Source organism: Rhea pennata, chromosome 5 (genome assembly GCF_028389875.1).
Source record: "Rhea pennata isolate bPtePen1 chromosome 5, bPtePen1.pri, whole genome shotgun sequence".
Taxonomy (NCBI): Eukaryota; Metazoa; Chordata; class Aves; order Rheiformes; family Rheidae; genus Rhea; species Rhea pennata.
The window spans coordinates 64681136-64697185 of NC_084667.1; the positions used below are offsets into that span (position 1 = coordinate 64681136).

General features: G+C 37.1%; 1 protein-coding gene across 6 annotated transcripts in view; it reads right to left on the reverse strand.

The window, feature by feature from the left end:
- Positions 1-7381: 7381 nt before the first annotated feature.
- ARID4A (AT-rich interaction domain 4A) overlaps positions 7382-16050 on the reverse strand; it is a 51270-nt gene continuing 42601 nt past the window's right edge. For 5 of the 6 annotated variants that reach the window (XM_062577453.1, XM_062577454.1, XM_062577457.1 and 2 more), the window contains 8 exons: positions 14734-14818; positions 14347-14548; positions 14088-14150; positions 12057-13181; positions 11731-11835; positions 10688-10903; positions 9618-9764; positions 7382-9125 (listed from right to left, as the gene is read on the reverse strand). In XM_062577453.1, the coding sequence (XP_062433437.1) occupies positions 9022-9125; positions 9618-9764; positions 10688-10903; positions 11731-11835; positions 12057-13181; positions 14088-14150; positions 14347-14548; positions 14734-14818 (2047 nt within the window). In that variant the 3' untranslated portion in view covers positions 7382-9021. The remainder of the gene's footprint in view (positions 9126-9617; positions 9765-10687; positions 10904-11730; positions 11836-12056; positions 13182-14087; positions 14151-14346; positions 14549-14733; positions 14819-16050) is intronic. The other variant, XM_062577458.1, reaches the window with a different exon arrangement.

Consider the following 16050-nt stretch of genomic DNA (forward strand, 5'->3'; position numbering starts at 1 on the left):
ACTCAAAATTAATCCATCTTCGACCGTATCTTAGTGTGCAAAACAAGTAGAAAGGATTCTGAATTCAGAACAGGAACTGAAGAGTTTAAGTGATGAGACTGGAGGACATTTATGCCTTTTGGGCAAAGTTGCTTTGGGCTGAGGAGAGAAGGATGAAAAATCAGTTTTCCCTCATGTTTCAGTGCTTGAGGATTTGAGGGTAGAAAGATGTTTAAATATTTATTAAGACAGATTTCATGTTCTAAAGGTTAAGCAAGGGTTGGCAGGAGCTAGTTAATAAATTACTTTTAGGCTCCCCAGTTTCCCTTGACTTCAGTTTTAAAATTTTCTTAACCCACTGTTATCCAGGGAAAACATGCACTCTTAAAAACCAATTATATGTCACTTTTCCCTCCCCTTGCTCACAGAACAAATGGGTGGAATGGGAATGTGTCACTGGAGGTATGAACATCAAGTTGGTATCTGCTACCCTGAAATGGAACTGACTAAAGAAACACCATTACTTCTGCAGGAGCTGCATGCTTGTATTAACTGTAGTTTGTTTACAGGCGTAGCTGTTAATTGTGAACATTTCAAAGCTACTTAAAATCAAAAATAAGTTGCTTTGCTTTTGGAAGAAGGGATGGAGTCCCTGGCTTTGACCTTTGACTCACCAGTTTTGTTATAGTTCCATTCCATTGCAAAAAAACCTTGCATTCTTTTTTACATTTTATACTGGTATAAGTAACCTAAGAAAGATAATACAAATACATTTTAGCTTGTAAATCACATCAATGCAACTGAAACATTAAGCTGATGCAAAATGGCATAATAGCAACAATTAAATTTTTATCAGAGTTAATTTGATTTGCTGAGCTTTAACTTCCCTTTGGTTCTTTGGAGAGTTGTTTGCATGTCCTGATGGCTCAAAACATGTTGTTTAGGAAATAGCAACCTGCAAGATACTGTCAACGGGACTTGTGCGTTGGGAATGATCCTTGTCTCGCTACATTAATAGAAAGTGTTCCAGTTCCTCATGCCCTTTATAGTAGCAGGTACTGGCAAACGGGTGCAGCTGCTGTTTCATCACAGTAAGATTTGTCACAGCGCTATATTCTCAAAAATATTTAATTGGCAAGACAAAATCATTATTTTCATAGTGCCTGAATGGGTGTCCACTGTGAAGGCTGGGAATGTCTCCAAAAGCAGGCAAGGTTACAAGTTTTTTCTTACAGTCACCAGCTTTTGGATGTGGAAAAGAGAAAGTGCTTATCGTTTAAGAGTACAATGACTTTGCCAAACCTACTTTTCTGTCAGTTCTGCCCAGTCAAAACTTCATGAACCTGAAGACGAGCTCTTGGAATACTTATAAATTTGCTGAATTGAAGCCTTATCTTTAGATTCAACCATGTATTAGACTTGACTTAAAAGCATGACTTTCAAGCATTGACTTGACATATAATTAGTTTTAACTAATGCTTCATTTAAATTATTTCCAGTATTTTACCTCACAAGCGTCTCTTACAGATGTTCAAAGGTACCAACCTGAAAAAGGCTAGCTTTATGTGCGGATTTCCTGCCTAGAGCCAGCAGCTGGCCCTTCTGGTATTCACAAAATGCTCATTCAATTGCAACCCACTTCTGTGGGTAACAATAACTGTGTATTTCTGCTCAAGGTCCATCTGTATGGGCTTAGCTTTTTATCACTAATCATGTGCCTAACTGCCTAACTTCTAATAGCAGCCAGCATCTAACTTGTGCCTAAATGCAGTAGGATTCTGCCACCGAGCTTGTCTGGTGTGTGCTTGTGGCTCACCTGCTACACGTGGGCTATAGATGCAGACGGTTATTCTGCTGTCCCAGTGATGAGTGCATTGGGCTGTGGGAGATCCAAGGTCAAAGTCCTTTTTGTGCTCAAAGGAACCTAATCCATGTTTCTCTCTTCCATTCAGAATAACCTCACCCCCATGAGGCAGCTCAATCTGCAGTCTGCTCTACCTCTCCTCTTGAGTAGCTACAACTTCATGATATAAAGAAATACACTATCAAAGACGACCAAAAGGAAAAAAAAAAGAGAGAGAGAGACTACAAGCTTAGTCTCTGGTTCCTAGTTGAAAGGCAACAGTGCTTTTGGGAAAGAAAAAAAAAAAAAAAAAAAAAAAACAGAAGCAACACTGATGGAAGGATTGGGGGTGGAAAGGGAGTGGGCCTCACAACGTGGTGGGACTCCTCAGTGGAACACGCCCTGTCCTGGGGAGGTAACACTGAGAAAGCTGTGGGAAAAGTGACTCAGAACTGAGACTGGGGACACGGGAAGAGCGGGCAACAACCACGCAGCCTGCTTAAAACTGGTTTGATGCCACTGGGCTAAAGAACAGATTCTCATTTGGCCGTGACATTCACTGCAACAGAGAGAGACGGATCCTGCAGGAGCTTGTGTCAGGGCCCTACGCCTCTGGGAGCAGCAGCGGGGCTGCGGGGGGCAGTGCCCAGCGATGGCCACACGTGCTGCACCGCTGCTGCCTCTCAGGCCCCTTTTGCCCCTGCTGTGAGCGGCTCCTGCGCCCAGCTCCTCCGTAGGAGATGGCAGCGGTGCAGCCTGCTCCCTGCATCCCTCCGAAGCACCCCCCAAGGTAGGGGCAAGGCCAGGGACCGAGGCCCAGGCAGGGGGTGAGCCTGCAGAAAAGGCTAGGGCCGGGCCGGGGGGTGGAGGAGGGCCCACGTCTGGCCCCCTCTCTTTGAACCAAAGCTGGAGGTGCCAAAACAAGATGCTGCCCCAAGCTGAGAGAAACTATGCGCTCCTCCTACAGCCAAGGGTTTTCTTTCTTAGCTCTCAGTAAAGCAGGGGCAAGATTCCTGCAATTAACAGACATAGAGAGAAAGAACAGAAAAAAACCCATCAAGACATAGGTTTATTATAGCATTTTACTGCCTTCGAGGTACACACAGGGAGAACATTTTGGAGAGGGAACTGAAATGCTGCAACTTGTGACAAGGAACAAAGGTGACCTTGGCATGGCCAGAGACCAGAGGAGCTGGAAGAGACAGCGTTTACCATGGTCCATGCACCTCCTCTCCCATCCCACCTCTGTGGGAGAAGTGCCACTTACCTGCAGCTGTGCGAAGCATACAGCATTACCCCAAAGGTGAACAGCAACACAGGAGGGCAAGCGCTGAAAAGGCAGAAAAGCACAAGTCGTTAAATGTACAGTGCAACAAACTGAAATGAGAAAGGAGAAGGAATGAACAATAAAGGAAACAATTTCAAGAGACTAGACAAAACCAGGCAATCATGAAAGACGCTCTGAAACTGGACCATAAAAAGCAATACTACATGTAGAAGCTAAGCAAACGAACATGCCTGGCACGTAACCCTTCAGTAATCCCATGAACAATACAGACAAGGTGGTCACCTGCAGCATGGGGAGAGAGCAGAGCACAAACAAAAGGCATCAAAAGTTTGGGTTTTGTTATTTTTTTCCAAATAGGTTTAAGCCTTACTGATCCCTAAGGAAAGTAGTTCTCCGGATATGGTTTTAAGCTGTGCATACATGTAAAAAGATCTAGTGGCTCGTTAAAAAGCAAACGAACCAACCAACCCCGCTTGTGTGATGTAATATGAAACATTTCATAAAAAATCCACATCTTACCCCTTGTTACATAACTGGCATAGGCTGGCAGGATCATGGCAAATTAGGTCAAGCTGTACCCAGATGAGGGATTAGAAACAGAGTAGTTTAGAAATAGCTTAAGAAACAGACAGAGCTGGAACAGAAATGATACTGTTAGGTTACTTCAAAGAGCAAGAAAATAGAACGGCATAGGCAATAACAAGTAATTCTTAACATCAAGCATGAGGCTCAGTCAGAATGAGATAAGCAAACGTACTACTGATAAACATCCTGCAGTTTTTCACAGCTTTAATAGAGCTGTAACATTCATTTTCTTGGGCAGTAAATAATGGAAGACTGAGAAAGAAAACAGCAGTCAATACATTCCCCCCGCCCCCCAATAATTGCTACAAGTAAGCTGCACTGGCAAATTAAAGCCGAATGCCTTAAAGCCCAGGAAAGACACTTTCTTCACCTTTAGAAACTATTAGTATAGGAAAAGCAATAGTAGGAAGGTACTAAATAATATAAATAGCACGCAATTGCAGAGATAAAGCAGAACCAATTACCAGAACAGCCCCAGTCTGAAAAAGAAAGGATTTTTCTGAAAAGGTGAAGATGCAACTTTAGGATTTTCAGATGCAAAACTTTGACCATGACCTGTGACTTATCATAAAATCCACCACAAAACCACATTAAAACAGGTATCTATTCAGATCAATAATATAGCAACAGGAAAAACTACATTTACATATTCTTCCAAAGCAGTGGATAAGTCTAATAAGTGCTTGTGGAATTTTAGGAACTCAGATTTCCAAAGGAAATAAATATATACCAATAAACACCAGCTATTTAGTGGTAATTAATAAAGGTGAATAATTTTAAACTCTCCCAGTAGACCATTTAAGAAGAGAGTGTTCTTCAAAAAATCATCCTGTCTGAAGGAAGAGAATGACAGAATGAGAGATTTTCTCAAACTTTGAGAGAAATAGCTTGCTAAATAGCAGAGAGCGTGAGCTAGTTACAGTCTGTTTTGCAAGCCGTGGAATTTTGGCCAGTCAGCCACCAGCACCATCCCCGTAGGCTCCACTGCTTTGTTGTTACGTTCTGCATGTCTCCAGAGGTAATCCTTACCCTGCGGATTGCAGCAAATAATAAAATCCTGAGAATCGAGAACGAAAAATAATCAAGATCTTTGTGCACAAAATCTGTAAAATACAAGAGTCTTGGAGAAGTAAACAGCTCAAGATACTCTGTTAACACTCTCATCTTTTGTTTCAGCTTGTAAATCTCTCTTCTAGCTGGTTGGTCAGATTTGTTTCAAGCTATCAAACCAAGTCTCATGTAAGTTTTCTTAAAAAGAGCATTTTCTTAAAAATAGCATTTCTGAGACATACTACTGTAAAAGGATTCCAATAATGTTGTCCAGAAAAGCCATTTTGCCTCCTCGGAAATGCAGGGGTATTTTTTTACCAGGAAGAAGAGCAGCATTTTATTAGAAGACTTTAACAATTATTTTTTTTTTTTTAAGTATGCATCTACGTGAAATTTCATTCTCACAAACATATTTGGAGACAGAAGCCTAAGAGTGGAAGGCTTGACAGTCCAACTGAGATGCATGAACCAAGCATCCTAAGATTATGAATCTCTTTCCAGCTCTACACCAAAGCAATCCTATGCAATTCCGGTAGCCATTGCTATGCAGCTCCCTACTCCCCTTTAAAAGTTGTTGCCTAGATTATACTATCATTACTTTTTTTTTTTTAACAATAGAGAATCTAGTTGGAATGTGTGCAAAATACTGTTAACAGAGAATAAATGATTTAATCACTATTTCTTCTCTACTGCTGTTCTTCAAACTACAGATCTCTGCTTCTGCCTGCAAAAGTCAAATATATTATGCTTCATAAAGATAAGCACTTTTATTTATCCTTGTTACAATTTCCTTTTACTACTGTTACTGTAAATCTGTTTAGCTTCTGTTGAAATAATGATTTATTACTGTTGTTCCAACATCTTTTCTCCTCCTGTGCAATCTATTCGGACTGATTAGGCAAGAGAAAGTTTCTCAAACACATGCAATCTAACAGAGGAAACAAACACGGAGAAATTTAGTTGGGAGTTTATACATTCAAGTTAAAACAAAAACTCATTAGTGTACAAATAGTTGGTATACACATTTATGGAAAGAAAGTAAAAACTAAAGAAATTAATCCTTCCCTTGCATGCAAAATTGTTAAATTGGTGTTTATTGGCTTTTTACTTTGCTAATATAAGGCAATAATGAGTAATATCAAAGGACAGAAGTAGCCAACTACTTGCAAGATGCTAAGTGTTCTGACTTCTGTTAAATATATTTTCCAAATTTCAGATATACGCCAATACAATCTAAAGCAATATATCTGCCTGAGACCTGATAGCTCTTAGTATAAACTGCAGAAGGTGGGAATAAGGTCTGAATTCTCTTACAGCACTGTTCTTTTTAACAAATCTTACAGCAGAATTTGACCTCATAATTCTCTGCATTTTTTCCCCTTCTAGCTTACCTTCAGGTGAAGTATGTAATTTTGAGAAAACTGTAGGAGAGTAGAAGGCAAGAGAAGAGGGAAGACTGCCAAAAGGGTGCTTTATTTTTAATTGCTCCTGCAAATGCTCTATCTAATCTCCTATTAATTTTTTTTCAGTGTAATCATAATTACTCTGTCCTCAGCAGCATAAACATTCAAGGCACTGGAAGACACTTTGGAATTTATTTTATGTCAACAAAGCAGAAGTGAAAGGATTATAATAGAAGTTAGAAATAAAAAACTTTAAATTAGAGTTTCTTGTTGATTTCTCTTTTAGTACAGGATAATCTCATATTACGTACTTACTTTTCTCTTCCCTATAGTTTCTTATCACATTAAAAAAAAAAGTGTTTAAACATCTACTGAATAATCTGGTCAACTGATACGCTTCTTGCCAGGAAGATAAAAATAAGAAATCAGCAACGTGCTAGAGGCTTTGCCAGTGGCTCGGCAGAAAGTCATCCACCCTTCTCTCAGGTTTAGTTTTCCACAAGGATAGTAATGTTAGTTCTTACAGGGGGTGGGCGTGGGGAGAGACTGGAGGTGCCTGATGAGCACTAGCGCAAGGTAAGCGGCTGGAAACAGGGAAGAACAAAGCAAGTCTTCCCTACTTCAAGGGGCAAACATCTGTTATTTCCATGCCCAATGGAACCATACCTCCGATTTCCTTGCAATATTTTAAAGATTCCTAAAAGATAAGGAGATGTAGTCAGTGTACACACTTCCAACATCTATGCTGAAGCAACAACTGTTAAGAGCTCATCCATCGTCTATACATCTTGAATCATGTGCTTATGCCTGCTTATTTTAAGATTTCATAGCCTTTGTAGACAGAGGTTCAATATCTGCATAAGATATAAATTAATCCTATCATTTCTTTGAAATTAAAATGCACTTCCGCAAATATTAAACAGGCAAGATAATCTGAGAAAATGTGACCCATGTTAGTTCCTTTAAAATGAGTATTGCTTTTTATTCATAGCTATTATAAGATTAACAGTAAAAGTTAGCTCTGAAAAAAAGTCTTTACAACAATTTATGAAGATTAATTTTCCTATTTAGGTAAGTAAGTCTGGACATTTACAAGAGCAATCATTTAAATAAAAATAAGAATATAAAGCCTATGTTTAAAACATGGCCTTTATTAATGCTGCCTAGTGAGCTCCATATTTATCTTACATTGAGATAGTTCTGCTTTGCTTAAGAAAAGACAGAAAAAGTGCATTTACAAGAGTACTTTTTCTTTAATTTTCTGCGAAAATGGAAGGAATTGGAATCACAAGTTGACAAATGTTGTAAAATGAAGTTTCAAGAAACATCAATTTTAGTAATGCTACTCCATCACTAGTGTTTCGTTATGACTCTCTGCCGTGTGAACCAGAATATCCTGATATACAGTCTAGAGCATCTATGTTATTACTCTACAGCATATTAAACACAGAAAAAGAGGTTAAGAACCCCTTTAAATGTACAAACATGAATAAAAAAATTGATAAAAAAATCAAAAAATCACCTTTATACATAATGTATATGCAAACTGTTTTAAATACATGGTTTTGGAAGAGTTATTTACAAAATGCATCTGTCTGTGGGACAATCCACAGGCAAAGCATACACAGTTGCTTTACTTTATTGTTGCATCTCAACTTTGGGAGATATAAATTCATTCGGCAGTATAGCAAACATAAAAACTTGTGACAAAGTATCTTAAGGGCAACCCAATAAATTTTGTTCCTCAAAACAATATAAGTACTAGGACTGCCAAAGTTTCCAAGTAAAGTCATCATTTAATCCAGATGCCCGGTTACAGATCTATGTTGTGGAGGATATACAGACAGACCCACTTTAAATATAGGCATGGCTACTAGATAAAGCCTCCTGTAAGAGCCTTAACTGATAGGTATGTTTTATCGAAAGAGTGAACTAACCTAGTTTTTTTTTCTCCAATTTTATTAATATTTTAAAAAATACATAAAAATACAACATCCAATGTCTGAATAAATATATTTAACAAGTTGCAAGATACCTTATTTTACACAAAAATTTCAGCTTTAGAAATCTTGTTAAATAACTTCATTGTTGTTATATATTTCATTTTTCGTCTTTTTGTAACAAAATAAAAACTCTGAAATTACATAGAAAAAAGACAAAATATTTTTGTCAAGGGATAAGATAGTCCACTGAAAACCTATTCACAATTCCACTGTAAACATTAATAAACATTAAAATATTTGCATAATTGTGTGCTCAAAAATCCTATAAAAAGTGGAAGACTTATTACAACTGTAGTTTTCAGTTAACTACACTTCCTTTCACAATTTATTTTGTCCCATTTACACCTTAAAACTGGGCACATTGCTGAACACATACTTTGGCAGTTCTGTATCGCAAGTGCTTCCACAAAGAGGAACTACTCACCAAGAGTTAACATACAGCTCGGTGAAAGTGCAGCAGTTATTCAGTTCTTTTTGATAATATTCTGATGTCTGCTTGGTGCACTTGCTTTTCTATGATCTCCCTAGAACACCTGAATGCTTCATTGGACATAACTTTTCAAATTTGGTAAGTGCCCTTTCTCTGTATTAACAAAAAAAACAAAAAACAAAAAACAAAAACAAACACAATGACAAGCATGTCACATTGTGCCTACAAACCTTCAGTTAGCAATGAGCTTAATTTCTCTGAACAGTAAATTAAACAAACAAACAAAAAAAAGGGTAGAAGGGGAGAACAGATACAGTCCAGCAGTGGAAGTGTGTACAGAATATACTTGGCAATGTCAAACCAGTTGAGTGCTTTCTGTGGTTGAATTTCAGGATTTATGTCCATGGCAGCAAGCTGCTGGCAAGGCAGAGAAATGTGTATCACCTGCATTCTACAGCAAGCACGTTTTGCGGAGGAGAAGATGACGACGGACTCATTCCAGTGTCCGATGAAGCAGATGACATGGATGCTCCGGTATGAGACACTGAATATACAGAAAAGCACATCAGCATCAGCCTATCAAAGTGCATGTCAGAATGAAGGTTTCCTTGGTTATCAGATTTTTAAAAGACCTCAAAGACTTTACAGATTAGAAAACCTGATCTGGATTTTTTTTTTTTTTTTGGTCAATTGCTTTCACCATTATATTCACATAAACTAGATGATTAACCTTACCACTTCTGCATTACAGACTAACTGAAAAGATAAAGCAGATGATCCTGTACATTGAAAACTCAGATCTAGCTGGTACTAGGAAGTCTAGATTTTTAATGCAAAATTATAAAACAGTCAGTAATTCTTGTTATTAGCTTCAAATTTTGAAAAGCCACTAATGTTCTCTCTAAATACGTACAGATACAAACAAGACAAACTATTTTTTTAAAAAATATTGTCAATTAAATTCTAGCTGCTTTCAGTTCTGTATTTTCTGAAAACAGACATCTCAAGGGAAGCATAAAGCAAATCTGAAAGTTACCTTCTCTATCTTTCTTTTTTAATCGTTTTCTTCTCCTGTCTATGGTTGCCACTTCTGACTTCAGGGACATATAATATTTTCGGATTTCCTGCAGCTTTTCTTGTAAGAAGGAGATCCTTTCAGTGCTGCTCATATTGTCTAGTTCATCTTGAAAGTGGGAAGAAAAGAAAGACAACAGACATTCCTTTAGCAAGGTGATCTTAAACAAATGAGTGCAATTCTCAGAGGATACATGACACTGTATGAAAGGTAACACATTTACATTACACCATGCCAAAAAAGCATGTATCTAATATAAAATACCAAAACTCGCATGTTTTTCCTTTCCTTTACAACATGAACTTTCTTATTAAATTCCCTCTGATGTGAAGTGCAAAAAACATTAATAAGAATCTGGCAGAAAACATTAATAAACATCATGCTGACTGTGAGGAAGTTGTACTACATATATTCTACTATTCTTCCTAGTATCATAATCCACCCCTAATGAAAGACGATTAACAACAAGGCACCACTGGGGGAGGTAAGAGTTCAACAGATGTGTTCAAAAAAATGTCTTAATATTTTTAATATTGTCTTACTTTTAGACTGTATTTCTAATGATAAATGAGAACAGCTGAAGAGAAAAAGACAAAATACACCAATTAATTGCTTATCATCCTTTCCTTCCAATCACCACCACCTTTTCAATCACAATTTCAATTGTAGCACATAGTGCTGCTCACTGTCTCCAGAATGGCAATTTAATGCCTTGACCATACCACTGAAAGCTGGAATTTCAAGCTAGAAATTATTTGGTTTTAGACACATACAGGAGCCTCATATCCCAAACTTTGCTGCAGATGATCAGAATTCCCTGGAGTCAACTGAATGTAGGAAAGGAAAAACCCCTCAGGCAATTTCAATCGTGACTTTTTTAAAAAAATGTGTGAGCTGGAAAGCTTTACAACAGGATTAGCCACTCATTTTGGAGGCTTTGCTGAACCCATTCCAAAATAGTTCTAAACCTTGAATCAAGAAAATTTGATTTTCATGCTTTGAAGTTTAAGATGATTTTAAAGAATTCTTACTGAGCTGAAAACTCCATTTGTACACTCTAGGGGAAGCACTCTGGTGGTGGTGTTTCTCTCTGTGTTTATCCTTTTCTCCATCTTTGATGTGAGGTGAAATCACTCTTGCAGGTGATCGAGAAATCTTCTGTGGTTTGGATGCATTTATATGTTTGACAGGAGTACATTTACTTGCACTGTCCAGGACAGGAAGGTCTTCACTGTCACTACTTTGTCCTGCCGTGAGAGAAATCATTTGAACTTCAAAACGAAACCTTGAATTTTTTAAAGTTTTAATTATACTCAGAAAAGCTACTTAATTAAAAAACTGTTCTTGCTTACTCAGATCCTGAAATACACATAGAAAATAAACTGGGTCAGATATAATACATAACTTTACTGGATACAAAATGCATTGAACTCTCAAGTGTGCTGATCATTAAAATATAAGAAAAGTCAAAGGCTGACTAGGTTTTTAATTAAGGAGTTAAAGTCAAAATTTTCTACATAAGTAATACCAGAGCTTATTCCAAAATCAGAGCATTAGTGCACTGATGAACTGCCTTAAGTGACAGATTTTTTAGTTTAAAAAAGACACTAAAGTCACTTTTCTAAAAATAAAACTGCATTAATACGGGTAGATACCATATGATTATTTCAAAAAAGAGATAATAGAACATTCAAAAATGATCTTTTACTTACATCAGTATTTACTAAATTGTTTTAAACATCTAAAAACAGTTCTGAAGTATGACTGAAAGCATAAAAGCTTCAACAACTAACAGAAAATTTTAAGCTATGATTCTTCTATAAATATTGTGAATTCCCACAACAACTGCAGGAAGCTTGTACATCAGTAGTTAAATATTTGAACATTGCATGGCAGACAATATGTTAGTTTTACATTTTCAGGATTTCAATAGTATTGTTAAAGACACCGAGTATAATGACTTACTCAACTCAGCTTCAAAGTTTGATCTAGTCTAACAAAAACAGTATCAATGAGTCCAGTGGTTACATATACACATTTGTATGACAGCACAACTAACTTTCTAGGAATGTACCTGTTCCATTTTTTTCATTTTTGGTTGCAGCACTTGTTCGCTTTGGAGTACGCTTTTGTTTTTTTGCCAGTGTTCCACTATTACTATCGCTGGGTCTTTTTTGACCTAAAGGTGGGAGGGGGAAGAAAAAAAAAAAAAAAAAGGAAAAAGCTCAAGTATTTCTGCTACTATCAGTATCAAGCTCATTTTATGAACAGCAAACAGATTTAAAACTAGGTAACAAAATAATCCAATAATTTTTAATGCTCCCTGCCCAAGCCCACACCAGACAAAATCACATCAGAAATCATTACAGTTGAGAATGAGTTTTCACAAGAAGTGCTCACCCTTTTCTCCGGCCTCTCTTTCTTGCACTACTATACTACAACTGCTTGAAGTAGTACTGGCTTCAAATCCATTAGCAGACTCACTTTCACAGAGACCTTCTTGAGATTCTTCTGCCACACTGTCGACTTCAATAGTCATGTCACTCTCACTTTTGATACTGCGCGATTCATCCTGACTAAAAGTAAGGGGTGAAGCCACTGAAAAGCTCGACTGGACAGCAGGGGGTAAGGCAGACTGATTTGCAGTATTGGGGTCTGGCTTTTCTGATATCGTATCTTCACTACCACTCTTCTCCTTTTCATCCAAGTCATCCAAGTCCACCTCATGGCAGAGTAAGGTTTCAGGACCAATCTGAGGCATTGCGTCATCCTCATCTTTTAAGGGAATATTCTCATTGTCTTCAGACGGACATTCAAAGTTTTCATTCCTCGGTTCTTGACCATGCTGAACTGATTCTGCCACTAAAGATGGCATTTCCTCATGTTCAGTTCTGAGCGACTCTTCTGCATTCGACCCTTTACATTCCTCTACCCTAGTACATTCATTGGTCCTCTCTTCAGAGACAATATTTGGCACTTCCATCTCACTCTCGTGTCGATTTCTCTTCTCAGGTGATGCTTGTTCCACAGTTTTCCTTTTCAAAAGTTTCTTATCTTTTGTACAAAGTTCTGTTTCACTTTCAGTAGTGCTGGAAATCTCTCTGCAGTCCATGGAAGACATGTCTAATCTTTCAGAGTCTATGAGAGAGTCATTTGTTATCTCTTCTTGGCTTCCTGGTGAAATCTTTATATTCTCTAAACAGGAATCTTTTGTCTTGCTCCTTCTGCCTTTCCCTTTAGGTGATTTTTCAGCCTCTCTTTTGGTTTCTTCCATTTGTTCTGTTTTATTTCCAAAAATCTGAACAATTTGTTCACTCTCTTCAACTTCCAGTTTCAATGTTTCTAATGGCAGTACTTGAGTCCTGTCATTTTCTTTCAATGCATGGGGAATCTTTGGGTTTTCTTCATCTAGCTTCTCATCATTTAGTTTTTCATTTTTTTCCAGTTCTGAAGTTTCTGGAGAAAATTCTTCATTCAAAATCTTCTCAGATGACTCATCTCCTTCACTGTCAGATGAGCCAGATTCTGCAAAAGATTTTTCAAAAGAAGGAAACAGCACCCAACAATTAAAGCATAATTTCTTTCTTCAGTCACACAGATGTCCCCCCACCAATGACCTATGGCATTAATATCATTTTACAGAAAACAAACAATTTAAAATGTAAACAAAAATAATCTTGCAGTAGTCACCACGTTTTACATTTCTTATTGTTACTCAAAAACTCTGAAACTACATAGTAGTCACTCATTAGAAAGTAATTTTTGGTAGTTTTGACTATTTCCCAAATAAGACAATATAAACACATTACAGTTTAGAGAAGCAAAAACACTTCTACAGCTCTCTACAACCTGTTATCTACCTACAGATCTTGTCTCCCCCATCTGGCATTACAGAAAACAAACAACAAAAAAACCCTACTTGCACCAGAACACTGGACTGTTCTCATTGCTAAACTGTTGTACAAATCACGCACCATATACACAGCAAGCGTTATGTTACCGTAAGATTATTCAGGGACCTGTACTAAAAGGAGGTGGTGATTTCATTTTAGTTCTAGTTCACAGAGACTCAAAAACACTGAAAATATTGCTGTCATTTGCACATAATTAAGTTCTTCACTGGATGATGTGTTATTGAGGTTGAGAACTTAATTACCATAGTAAGGACTATCATTGTGCCACTAGACTTGGTCAGCTGAGGATAAGGATTGAAAAGTTCTGGCTAAAGAATATGGAATGACTTGCACAGTCATTTCTATGCAACTGCTCTTCTGCAAGAAAACCGTGCTCTTCAGCAGTATCACTGCAACTACTTCCTCAATAAAATTTACAGGAAAAAATAATAAAAATAAATCTCTTTTGAAAAAGGTACTGAAAAAACTCTTTCAAAAAAAAAAGAAAAACCATATACACAGGACTGAGATCACTCACCGTTTGATCCTCTATCAGAATCAAACATTCCTGAGCTACGTCTTGTCTGCCTGCGAGGCGTTGCTAAAAATCAAAATCAAAAGTATTAATTTTTATAGAGTAAAATTTGCATCAAAAATTTGTTTTGTTATATTTGGTTGGTTAAGGACTTAAAAGCTGCTGACAGCACTGTGTTCACTGAAGTTCTCTTATTAATACATACTATTATATCACTATTTACATGCACTTCCACGCCAGACAAAGGGCGCATCAGACGTACCTTCTGTTCCATTTGGTAGTGGTGAGGAATCTGACAGGTTGTTCCGTGCACTTCTGGCTCCTGATTTACCTTCACTCGTCGGTGTTTTGGATAAACTGCAAGATGTGTTTGATGGAAGAGTAGATTTCAGAGGGGGTCGCCCACGCTTTGACTTTTGTTTCTCCTCATCTTTCTTTTCATCCTTTTCACTGTCGTCTTTATTCTGAGGGCAAAAAAATTCATTATTTCATTAACATGTTTCACTGATGATCATTAAAGCTTTCTCTCCTTTTGCCCTGCCCATTTATTAAAAATAGACTGGGGATTGAACAATTTTTTTTTAATAAAGGAACAGGTAGAGTCAGTACATGTAGTAACATAAGAAACTTATTGATATATAAATATTACTTTTGCTTTTTTCTTCTGTTTTCTCTTTGGTCCTCCTTTGTCCAAAGGCCAGATAATCCGATCAGCTTTCACCCATTCATCATATCTAAAGGTAAGTAACATACTGTTATACTGCATATAAGAAGTAGTTTGCCATTTTAGATATAAGAAACTGAATTACAGAAGATATTTGTTAAAGAAAGGAAGGAACTAAGAGCATATATTTACCAAAGCATGTGCTATTGGGTATTAGAAAAACATACTAAATTTCTAACCCATAAAAAATTTACCTCTAAGATTCTTAGAAAATTAGCAAGGGAATAAAGGGAGAGGAGAATGAAAATACAAGCTTCCTGGCCTCCTGCTAGTCACCCGACTTCCAGTGCTTTGCTGAATCAGCTGCAGCGTTTGTCAAGAGTTTCGTACAATATAAAGAAAATCAGTTCTCCTCACTTCATGCCCCAGCAGTAAAACATATCCTATTTCTTTTTTAAAGAAATTTTTAAAATTATGGAAATAAACTAGATTTCAAAAAGCACAAATATGCCACTAGTGCTCTTCAAAAGTCTCCTGAGTTATTAATATGGTAAAGAAGGATTACAAAAATATTTAGGAGGGGGGAAAAAAAGAAAAAAACCCCACAAACTTGCATTATGTTGCCACATAAAGAAAACTGCTTGGTTTACTTGAAGCTTATGGATTAGGCAGGTGTCAATTTATACAGTGAGGAAAGTTGTATTAAAAAAAAAAAAAAATCAATAACATTCTCTAGGTGACCCTGCTGAGCAGGGAGGTTGGACCAGATGATCTCCAGAGGTCCCTTCCAACCTTACTGATTCTATGATTTTTTTGTGTATATGACCACAATGTTCTTAAGAAAAAAAAAAGTCATTTCTACAACAGTACTGAAATATAAAGCACAGCTGCTAAGAGAAGCATGTAATGACTTACTTTCTGTAATTCCTCTCTCTCCTACCCTCTCTACATAACAACTGCTCTTTTAATCTGTTAACATTCGATACAAGATTCAATAGAAGAATAATTTTTACTGCCAATACTCCAGTGTTTGATACTCTTCGTATCGTAGAAGACTTCACTATTATCAGTGAGTCTTCTAAATATATCTCTGATGTTGCTAACATGAGTTGATACAAGTTACAGGGATTCTCTACTTTAAGCAGGAAGAAAACTTGAAAACATACAAGTAAGTATATTCTGAAGATTTCAATACAACAGGATCATACCATGAAGAAAATGAGTAACAGTGGAAAATGTGATAAGAGTCAGATCCTGCTAACATGTTGCTAATTCATTTTGGAGCCAAGTCACTCACTATCT